A 17,585-nucleotide genomic window follows, 5' to 3' on the forward strand; every position below is an offset into this window, starting at 1 on the left:
TCATCATTACTCAGTTGGAAATCATTGTTGCCTCAGGTTTCTCCGCTTGCAGTTTCATCGAAATAAGGGAATCCTCTCATTTTCCAAATTATTCCATCTTTTCTGAATGTCAATTAATTTTCCATAGAGACTTCTTATACATACTTATTTAGAGTCCAACTTACTGAGTTATTCTTTAAATGAAAACGTTTTTGGTTAACAAACACCTGGCATTTTACTGTATTGTCATTTGTGGCTGCCAGTTTCACTGTGCAAGGTAAAATAGCACGGAAACAAGCGTGAATTTCTGTAAGCTCAGTTTTAGGAAATAATGCTACAAAAAGCATCGAGATAACTATTTTTCTTTTCCTGCTTTTCTCCAACCTGAGAGAAATGAGTAGGATGAAATTGGTTCTACTAAATGGAACAGACATCCAGGAAGAAGTTTGCAGGTATTGATCATTAACCAGTAGCAAAGATAAATAGGTAGGGGGAAGGACAGAGGGTGTAGAATGTGAAGAGATGAAAGATGTCTCTGGCATCAGAGCAGAAAGCAAAATTTCTGTAAAACTGAATGTATGCTTAGTGTTTCTTTATCATTGTTTTAGCTTTCTGTTTCCTTCAGTATGTTTTCAGTACCCTGTTTCAATTTTTTCCTTGCCATTTTTAGTAACTGGAGAAGGTGAATCTTCATGTAGTGATATCAGGCACACTTACTGCTAGAAATAGAAGGAAATTTTAACTTAAATTAATTTTTCATGCAGGCAAAAGATCATGCAAAAATGGGAATAAAAGAAGTGAAAAACCGCTTGAAGCAAAAGGTACTTGAAGTTCTTATTCAAAATGTATAAGCACCATGTATGAAACACTTAGTCACAAAAAGCATTATGTGATCAATAGGAAGCTGTTTGATACAGTGTTGTTAGCACACTTCAAAATGCATTACCAGCTGTCCTGGATTTTTCACACTGTTATAAATATTCACAGACCAAAAAAACCACCGAAGCAAAACAACAACAACAACAAAAACCCACCGTCTTCAAACACATTAAGACTCTGACTTAAACCCACAAAAGCCAGAAAATTGAGTTTTCTATTTGGAGTGGTTCATCTCCTGTCCATTTTGCTGACATTATGGACGGGGACTTTACATGAACTGGGGATCTTTCTTACAGAAATGGCAGCAAACTTCTTCCAAATGGGAGATTGTTGTCATTTCTGCAGTAATCTCTCAGGAAAAACAGCACAGCATCTCTCACTGGGCAAAGGGTTTATACCCTTCATGACCACGTACTGTAAAGTTTAGGCAGAAGGAACTGAATTGCATATTTATATTCAATTCAAATCAGAATTTTTGCAGCAAAAAATACTCAAACTGTTTGTTGTTCTCTGAATCTGTTTTTGTTTGTAAACAGTGCAATTCCCAGAACACTGAATTGTGTTTGAGAGAAGTGTTATCCAATTTTCGTTGCTCCTTTTAAGCCAGAAGCATGGTCGTTCTGATACATGCCTTATGGATGAATGGTTGATTCTGCCTTGGTTTACTTCAGATACTCTGTTTATTCTTTGAAGCAGAGCTACTAGAGGGTTTTGGGAAAACAAGATAGCTAATTTGTTAGTAGAACTTAAGTTCTTATTTAGAATTCGTTGCGTAAAAGGGTTGTGTGTGTGTATTTAGTCTGTGCTAGCAGTAATTTTCTCACTAAATTTCTAAACCATCATCTTTAGATAGTACTGCAAATGTTTTCATATAGCACAGTAGAAATTTGCCTTAACATGTCCACGGATTATTAATACAATGGGATTCTTCTGTACCGAGGTTATAAACTCATGAAATTAACTCTGTGTACAGTGCACAGTCTGTAAATACTCTAGCAGATTGTGAGAGGTTTGGGGAGAGATAAAACTGCTTCAGATGCTTTTAATTCTATTTCATTTTATCACATTTACTACTTCATATGTGACCACTTACGGTATAATATGAAAATATTAAAAGAAACATGAAACAGTTTTCTTGTGCATGGAAATTTATATAAAATTCCATGTGTTTCACTCCTGGACATAACCTTCATGAATAATAAAGTGCTTGCCCTTCTTATGTGCATTTCTGAAGCAGTTGGTGGTGTGTAAAATAACCAGATTGTTTTCCTGTATCTTAAATGCTAATATAATTGTATGCTATTCTGTGACATTTGTATAAAAGGCTGAGAAACGTTCCTTCATTGCTTTGTTTTATTATTTTTGTCTTCCTAGTCCTTCAAGCAGCAGGCATTCCTTTTTAAAAAACACATACAACATTTACAAATAAATGGCCCAATTTTGTTTCACTTTTCTTACCATGTGGCATTTCTATAAAGTAGTGAAATGTGATTGTTCAATATCCATTTTCACAAGAGCTTAAAAGGCTTCTGTAGGTAGCTGACACTGTTGTACCTCTTCTTTCTTCAGTAGATCTTTTCTTTCCCATCCTCTTCTCCATTTCTTGTGTAATATGAGAAAATAATTCTAAAAAGAGACCGCTCTGTTTAAGGTGATAATAGCAAAAATTGGTTTGGCCACCTTCATGTATTTTTTTAATCTAGATGTCTATGCTGCTCTATTTCTAAATCTATTAGGTGGAAATGGGTGAGGGCACACATTGTATTTTTCATGTATTTACTTGCAGTATGCACAGATGTTTTGTGTTTGAAATTCTGGTGTTGTTAAATGCTAATTTTTTTCCAAATTTGGGGTGACGGTCTTTCATATTCTATAGATAACCCGGGGTTATTTTTAAACTGAACTTACTGTCCACTGCATTTTAAAATATTATTTCCCATTATTAATACAGAAAGTATGAAGGCCACTGGTAAGGAAAAGTCAAATATAAACATCCTTTTTCCAGTTTTCACTGCCAAATACGAGCAGCTTCTGTACAAGGCAGAATTTAAAAATGCAATAAAGCTAGAGGTCTGCTTCCTACAACTCTGCATAGCAATGATGACCTCTTAAATATAATCAAGAGCCCATTTTGCCCTTGGTCTGCTCCAGTCTTGGGTTTGAATTGCAAATGGGAAATGCAGGATTGACCTGTTGAGAGGTCACTGTGGTGTGTGTAAGGTCCTTCTTTAATATGATAGTAGAGATTGAATGGGGTTCTATTTCCATCCCTTGTTCATTTGTGGTACAGTATTTCAAAGCAACAGAAATAGTTTTCTGAGGATTCTTATGAGTGATAGCAAATAATTGTTAATAGATACAGCATGGTAGCTTTATTTTATATCTGCTACAGAACTTTTTTCTTCTTTTTCTTTTTCTTTCTGTCTTTTTTTTTCCCCCTCCTTTTGTAAAGGCTGCTTTTTCTGTTTTACAAATGGACTGTGGTGGTCAAGTCACTCTGCTATTGGCTCGTTTGAAGCTTAACTACATAGAATTAGGAAGAAGAAGGAATGCGAATGGTACCATCCTCAACTTTCAGTAACGAGAATGTAACTCACTGAAAGCTTATGGATAAGACAATTTATATAAATGGTAGGGCACTTGGCATTAATGTATTCAACATTATTTTACTTACTAGAGCCCCGTGTGGCTCTAGTTAATGTCTGTTATCAATGGGCTGTTGTCAGTGCTTTATTATCAGTGCAGCTGGAAACATCTCATTTAGAGGTTTATAAAATAACCCAAGGATGTTCTGGCATGTGCTTCTTGTGCTTCTAATAGACAATATTTGTATTCCATTATATAAGATCCCTAGAAAAATTAATAGTGCATTTTTAAGCAGTTGAAAACCTTATTCAACTTAAACTACACATGCCTAGTTATAACTTGCTTCTGCTCTGAAGTTCCACCTTTAAGATAAAAAGGTAGCAAAGACTGTCCCTGGACAGATAGTTGTTAGGGGAAGCACCATTTATATACTGAGTTAACTACAGAGTGTGATAGTTTTAACCAGTAATTCATAAAATATATTCTTTTCCTGAAGTAAAAGGTTTTTTTTGTTTTAACAATATTCTTAAAGTATTTTCTTTTTATTAAAAAGACACTGAGGCATTGTTAGGTTTTTGTATTTCTGGAGTTTTTTAAAGTAATTAATAACTTTATCATCATCTTTTTTTTTTTTTTTTTAATGTCATCTGTTCTGGGAGAGAGGACTCAGGCTTTTTCTTATCTTAAATTATAGATGACTTAAGCTACTTCTGGAATGTCTTACTGACTCATACAAAACCCCATATTTGGAATGTATCTGAACTGAGCAGTCAGTATTAGGACATCATCCACACAGAATGGTGCATGGCAGTGCAAAGAACTGCTTGCAGGCTCCAACCATTAGATATGTTTACGCAGCACAGATGAAGTCCCAGCACTGAGCTCAAAAGTGATATGGAAACACGAGTCAGCATTCTGGCTGGAAATCCTCTCCCTTGAGTGGCATGCAGATGTTACTCTGCTTTTCTTTTAGCAGCATCAGGAAAGGTGATTGCATTTTCAAGGCCTTTCTGCCCTGTGGTCCGCTGAAATTCTTCAGTCATTTGGGCTCACAAGTGGAGACATGGCTTTTAGCAATGGACATTTTGCAAGCACTGATATTTTACAGAATTTCAGAGTTGGTGTCTCCTGATTTCCTGTTCATGGTTTGTGTCTCCATCTTTTACTCTTGTACTCTGCACTGACAGAACTCTGAGTAGCTGTATTCAGTGTGATAGTAGACTGAAGGCCTGTCACAGTCCTTGAAGGACTGTTGTCTACTTTCCAATTATCGGATTATCATCTATTTTGACATTTAATCTTTGCAGAGCACGTGGAACCCTTACTTGGGATGTGTTTCTGGCTCAAATGTTTTGTCATTAAAGGCAGTAAGCAAACTTATGATTGGCAAATTTTACTTTGACATCTGAAGCTGTGTCACTGATTAGCACTGATTAGAAAAAATGGACATGTATCAAACCAGTTAAATCTCATATATGTATTTTAAGAACTTTGACAGAAATCTGGTGCTGTTTCTTCCAAACTCTGCACACCAAACAGGTGAAATACATTTTAGGAAAGTATTATCATTTGTATGCAATTAAATTGTCAGAGAAGTACAGCAAGTAAAAGCAGCAAGGACTTGCAGTGGTTGTTATAAATCTTAGGGGATTTTGCTTAATGGCTTTGGTCTGTCTACATCTTCTCTTTTCTTTCTCACTGCACGCATGTCCAATCTTTTGCATGTACTTTAAATGTTTCTGGAATGCCTGTTCTGGGAGGTGCTTTGTTCTCCATTGGTTCCCAGCAGTCTGTTGCCTTGGTTAGAGCCACAGCTGCAGGGCAGCTCAGCAGAGCAGGGCTGTGCATTCCAGGTGGCTTTGGATGTGTTGGACCTGTGAGCAGTGTACGCACAAAAGGCCCAGAGCCTGGCTTGGTGTGCCTTTCATATGGCTGGGCTGTATTAAAACTTTTCTTTGTGTTACATTTGTCCTAACAGTTGCGTTGCTGCCACAGGTGATGTGATTCCAGAACTGACCAGACCCCTAAATAGTTTGGTGTTTTGGAGGTGCTGTTTTGGAGCAGAAGTATGAATTTGACAGAAACTTTCTAGTCGTTGTCTTCTGGCTTTGTTACTAATTTGACACACATGGATGTGTTTTATAAAGACAAGGTAGTATTGTTATTGTGCTGCCGGTGGGGGAGAGGGGAGTAAAAACTTTTTCTCTCTAGTTTGACCTTAAGAAGTTGTTAATTTCCCCATGATCCTTATGCCCATAGTGGTGAACCACTGCTCTACCGGCTGGATCTGAAAAGGTCTCTCAGCTTCTCTGTGGAGCAGACAAAGACCCTTAGAAAGTCCATCCAGCTTTTTGTTTCATTTGACCTAAACACATTAGGTCAGTCTGTGTCCAAAGGAACCATTTCTAATTGGCCATCAGCTTACATGTCTCATTATTGTACCTTAGCAAGACGGAAACTTGAGGGGGCATGTCAAAGGTCAGTGAATCAAAGCAATGTGTGTGTCAGCATCCAACCTTAGGTCAGTCTTGCAGAGCTACAGTGTGTGCAGGTTTCTCTCTATATTTACCAAGCATTATTTCCTTGACATTGTTGCAAAGAGATTTAAGGTTTGGAGCCCACTGCGTTACAGACTGTTTCTCAACTGATTTTCAAACTCTTTGCTCCTTTTCTGATTCCTTGTGTCTGCATGCCTTTGTCTTTTTCAAAACCCGTGTTAGACATACCATCCATACTCTTGCCAAGTCTTGTAACCTAGACTGATGGGTCACTTTACTTCTGAAGATGAGTAACCTCAAAAGCAAAACAAAACAGAAAAGCATCCTGCTGCGCAGCAGTTTGTTTTATAGAATCTCCTGCAGGTGTACTCAGTATGCACAGACCCAAAGATGAGATACAAAGTTAACTAAGCTGTGAGTTTCATCTATCATTGCTACTTCCACATGTAATTGTTGTATTACAGGTCATTCTGTGAAGTAGGTAAGTAGAATTACAGTTTTCATTTGAAAAAACAAAACAAAACAAAAAAGCCCAGAGTAACCAATCAGCAAATGGAACAGCCCTGTTCCTATGTTTTTGTTGACTATGTTCATAGAGTGAAAATTTTGAGCTATGTTTTGTTCTCAGTATGTATTTTCTAGCTTTTTCATGTTTAAGTCAGATTCTTTATCGAATGTATCTGCATGCAGCATTGGTCTGAATGATGGTGTGGTTTGCAATGACTTTGATTGACAAATAAAATGAAATGTTTTATTCTAATGAGCTTTTCTTTCCTATACTTTGTTTTCATCTTGCAAACATAAGTGAGGGTAGTCAACGTTATCTTCTAGTGTTCCTCTTTGTGCTTCTTACTATTAATCAAGAATGTTTTTGGCCATGCTATTCACCTTTTCTTCCATATAGGACATAGCTGAGAATGGGTGTTCAGCAGTACCAGAGCAGTCTCTACCAAGACCAGCACCTTCTCCATTGGTTGAAAAGAAGGACACTAAATTAAGAGAGGACAGAAGACCAATCACAGTACATTTTGGTCAGGTACGTGTTGGAGTTAGGTTTTTAAGCTGTGCAACTCAGGAAAGAGCAAAAGTAATTCAGAGAAAGCTCAAAATAACAAATATACCAGTTGTTTGTTTGCTGATTTATTTATTTTTGGTGACTGGGTTATGCTGTTATACATTAATTTCTATTATATGTGTATAAATGGGATTTTAGAAACCTGTTGCCTGTGGCTGACGGATTCCTTTTGTTCATATGATGGTTTAAAGGAAAACAGATCCTATGTCAATTTAGTGGTTAAAGAAAAAAAAAAAAAAAGAAAAAAAAAAGTAAAATTATTGTAGCAACTTTATGAGATATTTTGCATTTCATTTTAGCATGCAAAGTACTACAGCCCCCAGGACTGAGTATGTATAATTTAAAATGATCTCTGTTACCCAGGAAGATCATTAGTGTCAATATGGAACATCCAACTATTAAAGCATTTTAACATTCTTTGAAAATTAAAGGTGATGAACTAAGATGAAAAAATCAATTAATAGCTTATTTATGTGCTCCATTTCAGCATTGACAACTGAGATATGCGCATTAGTTACTCTAAAAATGTTTATTTCAATATGTTTGCAGAAGAGTGAGTGTGTTTTTAAGAGCTAATTATTTAGAAAATGTTGAATTTGCTGTGATTATCATGGAAAAACATACAATATTTACTACCAGTTTGCCAGTGTTCCCCTATTAAGTGCTGCTTGACTCAAAAATAACATTATTTTCTTTCAATTATTTTCTTTCTCTGTGTGTATCGTGCATGTATCTAATCATGATCAAAAAACAGAAGTCAGAATTTGATTTTTCCTAAGGAAACATACTGTGACTTTTAAAAAATATATAAAATGGATGATAATTACAAAATGTGAAGCAAACCAGACTTTTAGATAAGTATTTATTAATATAAACTGCACTGACTGGTAAGGTACTAACCACGACTATGTCAGATTAATCGTTGCTCAGAGCAATGTTGTCGGTATCATTTTGGAATTTGATTTGTTCCTTTCAGAACTTTTCCCGGTGTGCTAAATGGAATTTCTTGGGGGTGTTTTTTCAAAAACAGAATCTCTTCCAATTAAATATTTGCAGTAGCAATTTGTTTCTCTGTGCCAATAGAGCTGAGAAGAACTGGGACTGCTGGAGAAACGTAGCGGTCTCAATTCATTTAACAGCCAAAAATCCAGATAGAGATTTTATGAAAGATGGATGGTTCAGGCTTTTTAGTGATTAATGAAATGAATAATCAAGTGGAAATTGTGAATTTAATTTCATGAGATTTTCGAATGGTCACTTTCTCTGTGTTAAAAGGAAAAACACATTAGCTGTAGTGAACCTCTGGCAGTGGTGAACGACTCTCTTGCTGAATGCCTTTTGCTGACATTATGTTACAAATGCTGCTTTCCAAAAAATCAGCCAGCTTTGCATAGTTGTATGGCTATCTCGCTTACAGCCTTTGTCCTTTTACAAGTCCTTTTTTCCCAATAGCCCAATGCCAAACTGAAAATTAAATCATACTTTCATTCAAAAGGCAAAGCTGGTCAGGTTTATGAAATACAAATTAAGGCTTTTGAGAGGGAAAAAAAGCAGCATTTACTGTTTAAATGGGAGATGGCTTCTAACTAGTGATTAAAGGGAGAGATTTTAGCGTCACTTTTAACTCTGTCTAGAATACAGTAGGTGGGAACAATTAAAAAGCCACAAGAACTCTGAAATAAGGGCTGTTTGTGCATTCACAGTTCTTATAAACTGAAGAGGATGAAAGAGGCTTTTTTCTCATTGTCACTTGCTTTCTATGTCTGCTAGTATTATGCTGGTATATATGGCAAAGGCAGACTTTTTTAAAATGCATGCATGCGGATTAGGGTCAAGCCCTGTGTATCAGTAATGCAGTAAGCCTCGTCCATACCACTGCAGTGAGAGAGCCTACCAACAGCAGCGAGATGCTTTAATTGAGACATGCTGTCAAAGTGACAAACACATTTGCATACAGTCTATTTATTTTCGTTGGAAAGGTCTGCAGTCTGCTGTTGGTTGAACATTCTTAATCAGCTCGCTGTAAGTGAGCCGGCAGCTAGCTGTCCTATGCTAGGTGCTTCTCTTCATTACATGACAGATTAGCTAAAGGGGGATGGGCTAGCAAGCCAGTAGCAACCTTTAATTTTAACTCATTATCTCTCACCATATAGTGAGTTGGTTTTCAGCTTTTCCAAATACAGTTGTGTATCTGCAGTCCTTAGAGTACAAAAAAAAACAACCAGTAAAATATCTTAAATTGCCTCTGTATGTATAGCACTTCAACTGACTGTTCTCAGACATTCAGCAACAATTACCTAACTGTATGAGATGCTGGAGTGTAGTACCTCATTTTGGTGAGTGGTTATCAGACATTGTTTAAAAGGGTTATTTATTGCAGAATTGTCTTAGTGTTACAGAAACCAATATTAGAACACTGTATAAAGGCTCTCCCTGGTTATGAAAAGGATTTGAGCTAGATAGCCTAGGACAAGGTAAGTGATCTTGGTAAGACTACATGAAGAGACTGCAGTGGAAGAGTGTGACCACAGCTCTTTCTCTTTGACTTTGTGTGCTCTTCGGTTTACACAGGGTGTAGCTTTAATGTGAGCCCTCGGATCAGGCAGGTATAAGGAACTCTCAGGGACTCTGAGGCAATGCAGTTACTCAACAAGTAGCAAGAGCAGTACAAACAGCCAGGGCTTAATGAATGGGGAGAAGGGGGAGAAGTTTTCCAATCACTGGAAATGTTCCGGTGTGTAGTACTGAGTAATACTGACTGGTTTGGGGAAAACTGGGGTTCGTTTTAGTAGAAAATACTCTGTGACAGAGAACATCCTTTGTCAGTATCTTGCTATTGCTTACCTTCTTCCTGCTTTTTGCCTTACAACATGACCAAACCTTACCTAACACAACCAAACATGTGCAGCATATTCAACCTCTGGCAGCCACCACCTTGCTGATGCAGGGCCGTGTGGCACTGCCATGCAGTGCAGGCAATGCCAGCCCACAGCTCAGCTGCACTGTGGGGTAGCAGTTACAGCTCCATGTGCTCACTCCTGCTTTTTAGGTAGCATACGTATTTATCTTTGTCAAGTTTTCTAGTGTGGAAAATAAATACTGTGTCTCTGTGGCCGTTTGAAACACATTCCTTGTCCATGCGTGTAGCTATTAGGGGCTCCTGTGACAGGACCCACAGCTTGAAATCTTGAGGTCTGCTGGGGTTCTGGACTTGTTAGGTTTTATGGGTCTTTTTGTTTTAAATATGTCCTTTTCTTTTCACCTTAATGGCTACAGAGATTTTAGTTCTCTTTATTGGTCTTCAATTTTATCTTTTTATGTTCAAAATACCTTTTCATGATATTTTTTTGAATTGCATTTATGTTAATGCTGCGGGGATTGTGTTTTTGCTATAAATTTCACTTTCTTTACTGATCTGTTATTGGTGGGAAAACTGCAGTGGTGAGGATGCTGCAGAGAGCATAACATGAACAACCTTCAAGCTCTTCTGCTCTGTGATTTCCATTTGCTGATGATTGATCTGTATTGCATTTGAATGTTGTCCATTTTTGAAGTTTGCTGTGAATGTTGTCTGGGGAGCTTTTAATATCTCTATACCCTGCATGAGCATGACTTCTTGTTTGCTGCCTTTATGCCACCAGGAAAAAAAAGGAAAAGAGGAAGAAAATCACGCAAGAAATGGAGTAGGTCATTTACATTTTCTTTCTGCAAGATTTAGCAATCCTGACAAGGCGTTTTTTGGTGTGGTTTTTTTGGGGTTTTTTTTTTGTTTTTTTTTTTTTTATAGTTTTGGAGGTTTTTTAGAGGCAAAAGTCTCAAATGTCTGCTTCAAGTATCTGGGTAAGGAATATTTATACATGTTATATATATATTATATTCAAAAAGCAAAGGGAAATGCAGGCATCTCCTTAATGATGTTCATTGTATCCCTGTTTCAAGTAACGAGGCAGCTTCCTAAATTGCTTGCTGAGTTTTCAATGAGCAGAAGGTTTTCTCTGTTTGTTTTTATGCATTTATTTTTTGCACTATCTAAAGGAGAAAGTAAACAAATAGAATGGATGATTTTACTGAGGGAGGAAGGTAGTTTAGTATCCAAATCTGATAACAAAGACTGTTTTTTTACTAGGCCACTCATACACCAGTAGAGCTGTAATAAACACCTACTGTGTCTGTGTGCCACAGCCGTGACAGGAAATGTTCAATGATTTTTCAGTTTTGTGACCTACTAAGCTCAGAGGACACATTGACTGGTCATTTGAACTGCTGCAGCTGTGTGTCCTGGTGTGTGCAGGTATGGCTCCACTGGAACTTGTTGCACTATGCAGTCTAAGATATCCAACGTGTGGTCCTGTGGTCCAACAGAGCACTCATGTTTGGCAGTTGCAGCTCTTCTTGGGGAGTAAAAAGAGCGCTTTATTTTCCAAAAACATACTTGGATTTTACGCATCCTTCTTCTAATGAGGTTTTTACTAACCATACTGCATCCTTCCCCTGCCACCCCTAATCAAATCTTCGTGGTGCTCCTGTAAAATGCTGCATGACTGCTCCTACAAGAACCTCCATGTTCTTGGTAGATCGTTACCTGTGCCTGGTATTCTCATCAGTCTTTGAGAAGTGGTGTAGGTAAACATAAAGGGGGATTCTTTACCAATAAATCTAAACTTGTTTCTCTGCAGATTTTTACAGTCAGAAATCTAACTGGTCAGGTACAGCCAAAACAGCAAATGACATCAAGCTGCTTAAATCATTCTTTGCTTGGGGAAGAATGTTGTTTCATTAGAAGCAAGTTATACTGGCAGATCTGTTCAGCTTTCAAATTGTTTAGACTACAGTTAGAATGTCTTTTGTCAGCTTAAGCTTATGTTTTGGTTTCTGTGGTTTACTTTTATTTACCGGCAAATGGAATATTTTATTTTATTTATGGGCAAAAATATAAGGCTTAATATAATTAAAAGAGACTTCTAAATAAATCTCAAGAGATTCAGTCACACTCCACTATGTACTCAAACTAGGGAGAATTACTATTTCAGGGACTGATGTTAATAAAGAAACAAATGGAAGAATACTCTTGTTCTCATGTGGTAAAGCAGCATATCAGACTGTGAGAAAAGTTGTTCAAAACCTTAAACTTTCTTGGGTCATGGAACTGAAATAGTCACCTTATTTGCTGTTTGTTTTTTTTTTTTTTCATTTGCTGTGAAGGAATTATGCAGAAATGTTCGTTTATTCCATTTGTGATCTGTACCTAGACATACAAAATGAAGAACTCTGCTTTTTATGGTGGGTTTCTTCTTCAAGAAGATTAAAGAGCATTAAGAGGTCAGGGGGAGGATGGGGAGAAAACCAGCCAGCTACATTCCAGAAATGCAAAACTGGATCAGTGAGGGCAGAGGCAAGCAGAAGGAGGGATTAACTCCTGTGTAAAAGAGAGCAAGTAAGGAAGGGAGGAAGGCTGCTTTGCCAGACCCTGTGACTCCCTTCACACCCAAGTGCATTGGAACAATAGCAGATTTCCCCAGATCACAGCAAGCATTGTATAGCACTGAGGTAGAAACCAAAGGGGAAAGGGGAAAACAAGTTCATTTTCTAATATTCGTGCAACTGTATGCAGTGACTGCAAAGCCAGCCTCCTCTTCTCCTTGCCACTCTGAACTATTCTGACAACAGAGATACCTTCGTTAGCAAAATGAGCTTCCATTCTGCTCTTCCCAATGATGAGCATTATGGATTCCCTGTTCCTTTCTGCTGAACCATGTAGAGTTTCCTCCCTCTCTCCATTTGATTCTTTGTGTATTTATTTAGAGTATAAGCTTTTTTCTTTAAAATTCTTCTGTCTTCAGAAAACAGATTTTCTATCCTCATTTCTTCTCACTTATTTCTTTAACTGTTCCTTTTAGAAAGGATTTAACCGTAACTCAGGAGAAGTCACTTTGCTAGAAACGAAAATGCATTGTCCATCTAATATGTGCTTGAGACAACTCAAATGTTTGATTAGGTTCTTAGGTTACAGTATTTGTAGTAAGGGGAATAAAAACAATGTCAATTGAAAAGAAAGTAATTCCTTTGATTGAAATTCTGCTGTGTGGTGTGCAAGATTTTCAGAAATGACAATCCACAGGGTACGAATTATCTAACTAAAAGGCTTGCACTCTTGTCATGCATGTAAGTATTTGACAAGTGAGACCTGGTTCTCACTTTAGGAAGACATATACACCACCTGCAGTGCATACCCAAAAGTTACTGCCTTTGAGGCACACACTTGCCAGTATTTTGTAATGAGCAACCAGACAGGTATGTCTTTGGCAGCTACTCCAACATAGCATGTGTGTAGCTTATACTATGTAGGGATTCAGAATTTGCAGTAAGGTTTTGTGACTCCACTCCTGCATCCAGCAGAACTGTTCATCCATCCACACAGCATATTATGGGCTATGGCTTTTAGTATTTTCCAACTGCCTTGGCTTTTCAAGCACTTCTTAAACAAGGGTGATCAGAATAAATTTACTGCCCTGAGTACATTCAAGTTATATGCCATAATGGTTGGATGTATGGAGAAAATACTTTGGTTGAGCTGACCTCCTTAGTGCTCTGTGACAAGCAGTAGCAGCTGTAACGTGTCTGTGCAGAATTTCCTTGTTAGTCTTGTTATGTCGAGGAACCCATAAATATCTTGTAGAGAGATTCTTGGTCCATCACTGCTGGCATGTGGAAATAAAACTGTGCTTTATAAATAATACATATAAAATAAATACGTCAGTGCATGCAAGGCTAACCAAATCATCTAGATTGACAACTTCAGAAAAAGCTCAGAGGCTTTATGGATGACTTGCATAGTGTTCAGTGTTGAGCAGCATCCAGAAGTTTCTTAGGTACTACGTGAAGTGGATAGGCCAGAACTGTCTGAAATGACCTCTAAATCACTTGATTAAACTAGAACATTAAAAGGAGAGAATACGTGGAGCATGTGATTCTTCCAGCTGCTAGCCCCTCTGTGATTGCTTGTTTGGCCAAGCATCTTTTGGATTTGCCCTTCAGAGCTGAGCTGATTAAGACCTAGTAAAATGGTTGAACAATGCTGTGCTACAAATACAGGAACCATGTACTTTTGTATGTTTATGTGGAAGAGTATCACCCTGATTATGCAGATGTCCTAAGTGAATGATGAAGTTGAACCAAGTGGATAGCCATTGCTGTTATGGGATTCCTTAACTAAGAGACCCTCTCTCCCTCTCTCTCTCTCTCTCTCTGTTTTTTGTTTTTTTTTTTTAATACAAATATTCTACTTACTAGAGAGCTGTAGCTGATAATAGACAACAAGGGCTATACACGTTTTCCAACATTTCAAATCATGTGATTTGAGCAGTTTACTTGATGTGAATCCCAGTATCAGGCCACCAGAAAGCCCAGTATAGAACTGACAAAATGACCGGTTAAAAAAGAAAGCAGATGAAAAGTGACTTTTTTTCTTTATATTTAAAATCACATTGCTGTATTTTCCAGTATTTTAAATGAAAAATATATGTAGTTAGTTCCATGTTGACAGTGTCCTTGAGGATTTGACAGTGAGATTTTCCAGCGGTTGCTCTTCGTTAGAATCCTGGTGGAGTTTAATAAGGCAGCCGAACTGCTGGCACCTCCAGTTCTTGTTTGTTCTCCGAGGGCTCGGGGCTGCTGCAGTAAGCACATCGACCAGGGCTGATCATTACAAGGGCGTACGCCACCATGAATAAAAATGTCACACGTTTTCCCATCTCACAGCAGTACAAAATGTCAGTCCTGTCAAACAGACATTGCAGGTAGCAGCGAGCAGTCAGTACAAATTGGGAAGCCGAATATTCCCCCAGCTTTCTGATATTCTTCATTTGAAGCGAAAGAAAAACAGTTGTTAACCTATTAGCTGTGATTTTAAACTCTGCTGAGATAGTAGATGGATAGACTTTAATACATAGGGATAAATATATTCATAGGGTCTGGGATTTTTTTTTTGCAACATGCTCCTTCCTCTATATATGTTGAGAAATAGAACGAAAAGAAGCAACTGCAAATCACACTTAATTTTGGTAGAAGTTCTTTGGAAATTTGAAAGTCTGCTGGGTGAACTCTCTCAAAACCATTCCCTATTTTATCTCTGTGAATAGTTCTGATAAACCTCCTTGCAGTTTTAGTGGCGATCCGGAAGGGGTGCAGTGCTGTTGAATACGTCTGGGGAGTTTGCTTTTTGGTCCTCTCATCATGCAGTAATATAACCAGAGGTTGGGATTTCTGCACAAATGAAAGTCATGCTGCTTTCAGGCTGAGGTGTATTGGGTGATGTGGAGTCCATGGCTGTGCTATTGTCTGGGTGTTAATTTGTCTCATTACCATGCACATACCTGTATGTTGACCAAGTTATCCATCTGGTATTCGAGGGACGGAGACCATCAATGCAGGATTCTGTCATTATTGCAGGGAGAGAAAAAAATGTGCTACAAAGGATTAGGTGCAAAGAAGAAATATGAAATAAAAAATGGAACAAAGTCACTAGTGGTTGTCCTAAGGACAGGGAGAGCAAATAAAATGGGCAATAGTGGTCTATGTAAAAGCGAGTACCTCAAAGAAATCTTAGTCTAGTTAATAAGCAGAAATGCCTTCGGTTTCATTCTGATATTTTCTCAATAACAAAAGCATAACATATGCATTTAAGCTAGTGAATTGTTGCAAATTACCCCTTTAGACAAAGAGCTGAAGCAAACTGCAGTAAGGAAGAGTTATTGCAAAGCACTACAGAAACAGCGTAGAATGATTAGGATCTGCATTAATGCCAGCCTGCTCCTGACTTACGCTGTATTGCTGTCTGCAAAGATTCTTAGTCACCTAAGCTACTCTAGATTTGGCTAAAATATCTTGTGTTCTGTACATGTGTTTCTGTGGGAAGAGCTGCTCACGGCATATAGCTTAATAGTGGTTATAGAGCTGTGTTCTGCAGATTCTTAGGATCTGTGCCAGTTGAATAACAGGCTGTTGACAGTTACCTCCTTTGGAAAATTTCAGGGATTTTCCAACTGCAGGGTGTTGAAAAACATCGGTTTAATACAGTTAGATTTTTTTACAGTAATTCAGAAAAACTGAATGCAAGGTTTATTTTCAACTGCACAGTAAATAAGTGGAATAGAAGAACGATGTGGTCACAATCTGAAACTCCATTGGCATCATCTCTTGTGGGTTTTGTATTGCTTCTCTGTATTGCACGTGATCTCCTCTGTCACTGGGGCTAGGTGACAAGTCTTTAAGACACAGATAGCATTACAAGTTAACTGCTACTGCTGTATATTCTTCCTGTCAACATCTGGCAGTTACCTTACAAATCCTAGATTTAAAGCAGACTGTGTATGATGTACACAGTAATATTTAACATTCTTGAAAATCAGATATTCTGGGATTACTTGCACTGTGTGACGTATATATAATCAACATTGCCAAATGAGAATGATTTATCCATGCTCTGTGTTTAGATGCACATCTTTTTTTAACCTTTGATTAAGAAGGACAGAATTGGTCTCATCCAAGAGAGAGGATGTGAAAGTAGGCTTTCAGAAAACCCCTTCTTTCCCTTCTGTAAAGTGTGAGTCCCAAGTGACCTTGGGATGAATCTTTGGCTGTGTCCCAGGACACTGGGTGTGACTTAGGTGCCTGAAATAAGGTTCTTTATTCTCCTTTCCTTGGGGAAACCACAAGCTTATAGGCTATTTTCACTTCCTTCTTTGAATGTATGCTTATGTGTTACGTAATGGAAGATTTCCTGGCTAGAAAGGTAAGGGGATCGCTTTCTCATTAGACTAATCAGAGGGTTTAATTGTGACAGATTCTCTTCCCTTCCATAAATTCTTGGCATAGCTATAGGCATTGCCATGTTTTTTTGCCAGATTCGTGCTACCTTCCAAATCTACAAATGCAGTTCAGAGAATGGGGCATCTCTTAAAATGTGGAGGTTTGTTGGATTTTTGTGTTTTGTTTTTTGATTTATTTATTTTTTTTGTCACAGGAAATAGCAGATTTCTGTTAAAGTATTTTAGAGTGTAAATTAAAAATATATGTTGTAAAGCATACACTGTTCTTGTCATACCAGTTTGTGAGCAGTGCATATGGGAGTATGTAAAAAGTAGTGTATGTGCTGTGCAGGGATCTGAATGGGTAATAAAACAGCTGCTTCATAGATTCCATCTGCTTTCTGTACTGAATCTTTTTAGGTATTGTACACTTTTCAGTGTTGTTATTTTATCTCACTGCCCCTGCCCTCCTCCCCCCGCCCTCCCCGCTATCTTTTAGTTATTTTTTTCTCTCCATTGAATGTTGAGCTGAATGTTCAGCATATTTTCAGCATATTTTTCCAAAGTCAGTGATCCAAATCCTTTGCAGCATGATGTATTTGAGTCTTGGGTACATTCAGGACAGTGTGTCTTTACCCCATGTCTCATTGCCTTTAAAACATACAAACAGTTTTAAAATCAACCCTTAAATTCTGAAGAAATTAAGATGTCTGTGTAGAAAAGATTTGCTTTGGAAATCGTTGGAAACACACCTCACTACTA

At 37.8% G+C, this 17,585-nt stretch overlaps 1 protein-coding gene across 31 annotated transcripts in view; it reads left to right on the forward strand.

The window, feature by feature from the left end:
* The window catches only part of DENND1A (DENN domain containing 1A), a 176,974-nt gene that overhangs the window by 139,143 nt on the left and 20,246 nt on the right, over positions 1–17,585 (forward strand). For all 31 annotated transcript variants that reach the window (XR_014936214.1, XM_032448081.2, XM_032448087.2 and 28 more), the window contains 2 exons: positions 744–800; positions 6,847–6,978. Coding sequence is in view for 30 of the 31 variants with exons in the window: in XM_032448081.2 (XP_032303972.2) it covers positions 744–800; positions 6,847–6,978 (189 nt within the window). In the remaining variant the exon portion in view is untranslated. The remainder of the gene's footprint in view (positions 1–743; positions 801–6,846; positions 6,979–17,585) is intronic.

Source organism: Coturnix japonica, chromosome 21 (genome assembly GCF_054131305.1).
Source record: "Coturnix japonica strain WE chromosome 21, WE-NBRP24, whole genome shotgun sequence".
NCBI lineage: Eukaryota > Metazoa > Chordata > Aves > Galliformes > Phasianidae > Coturnix > Coturnix japonica.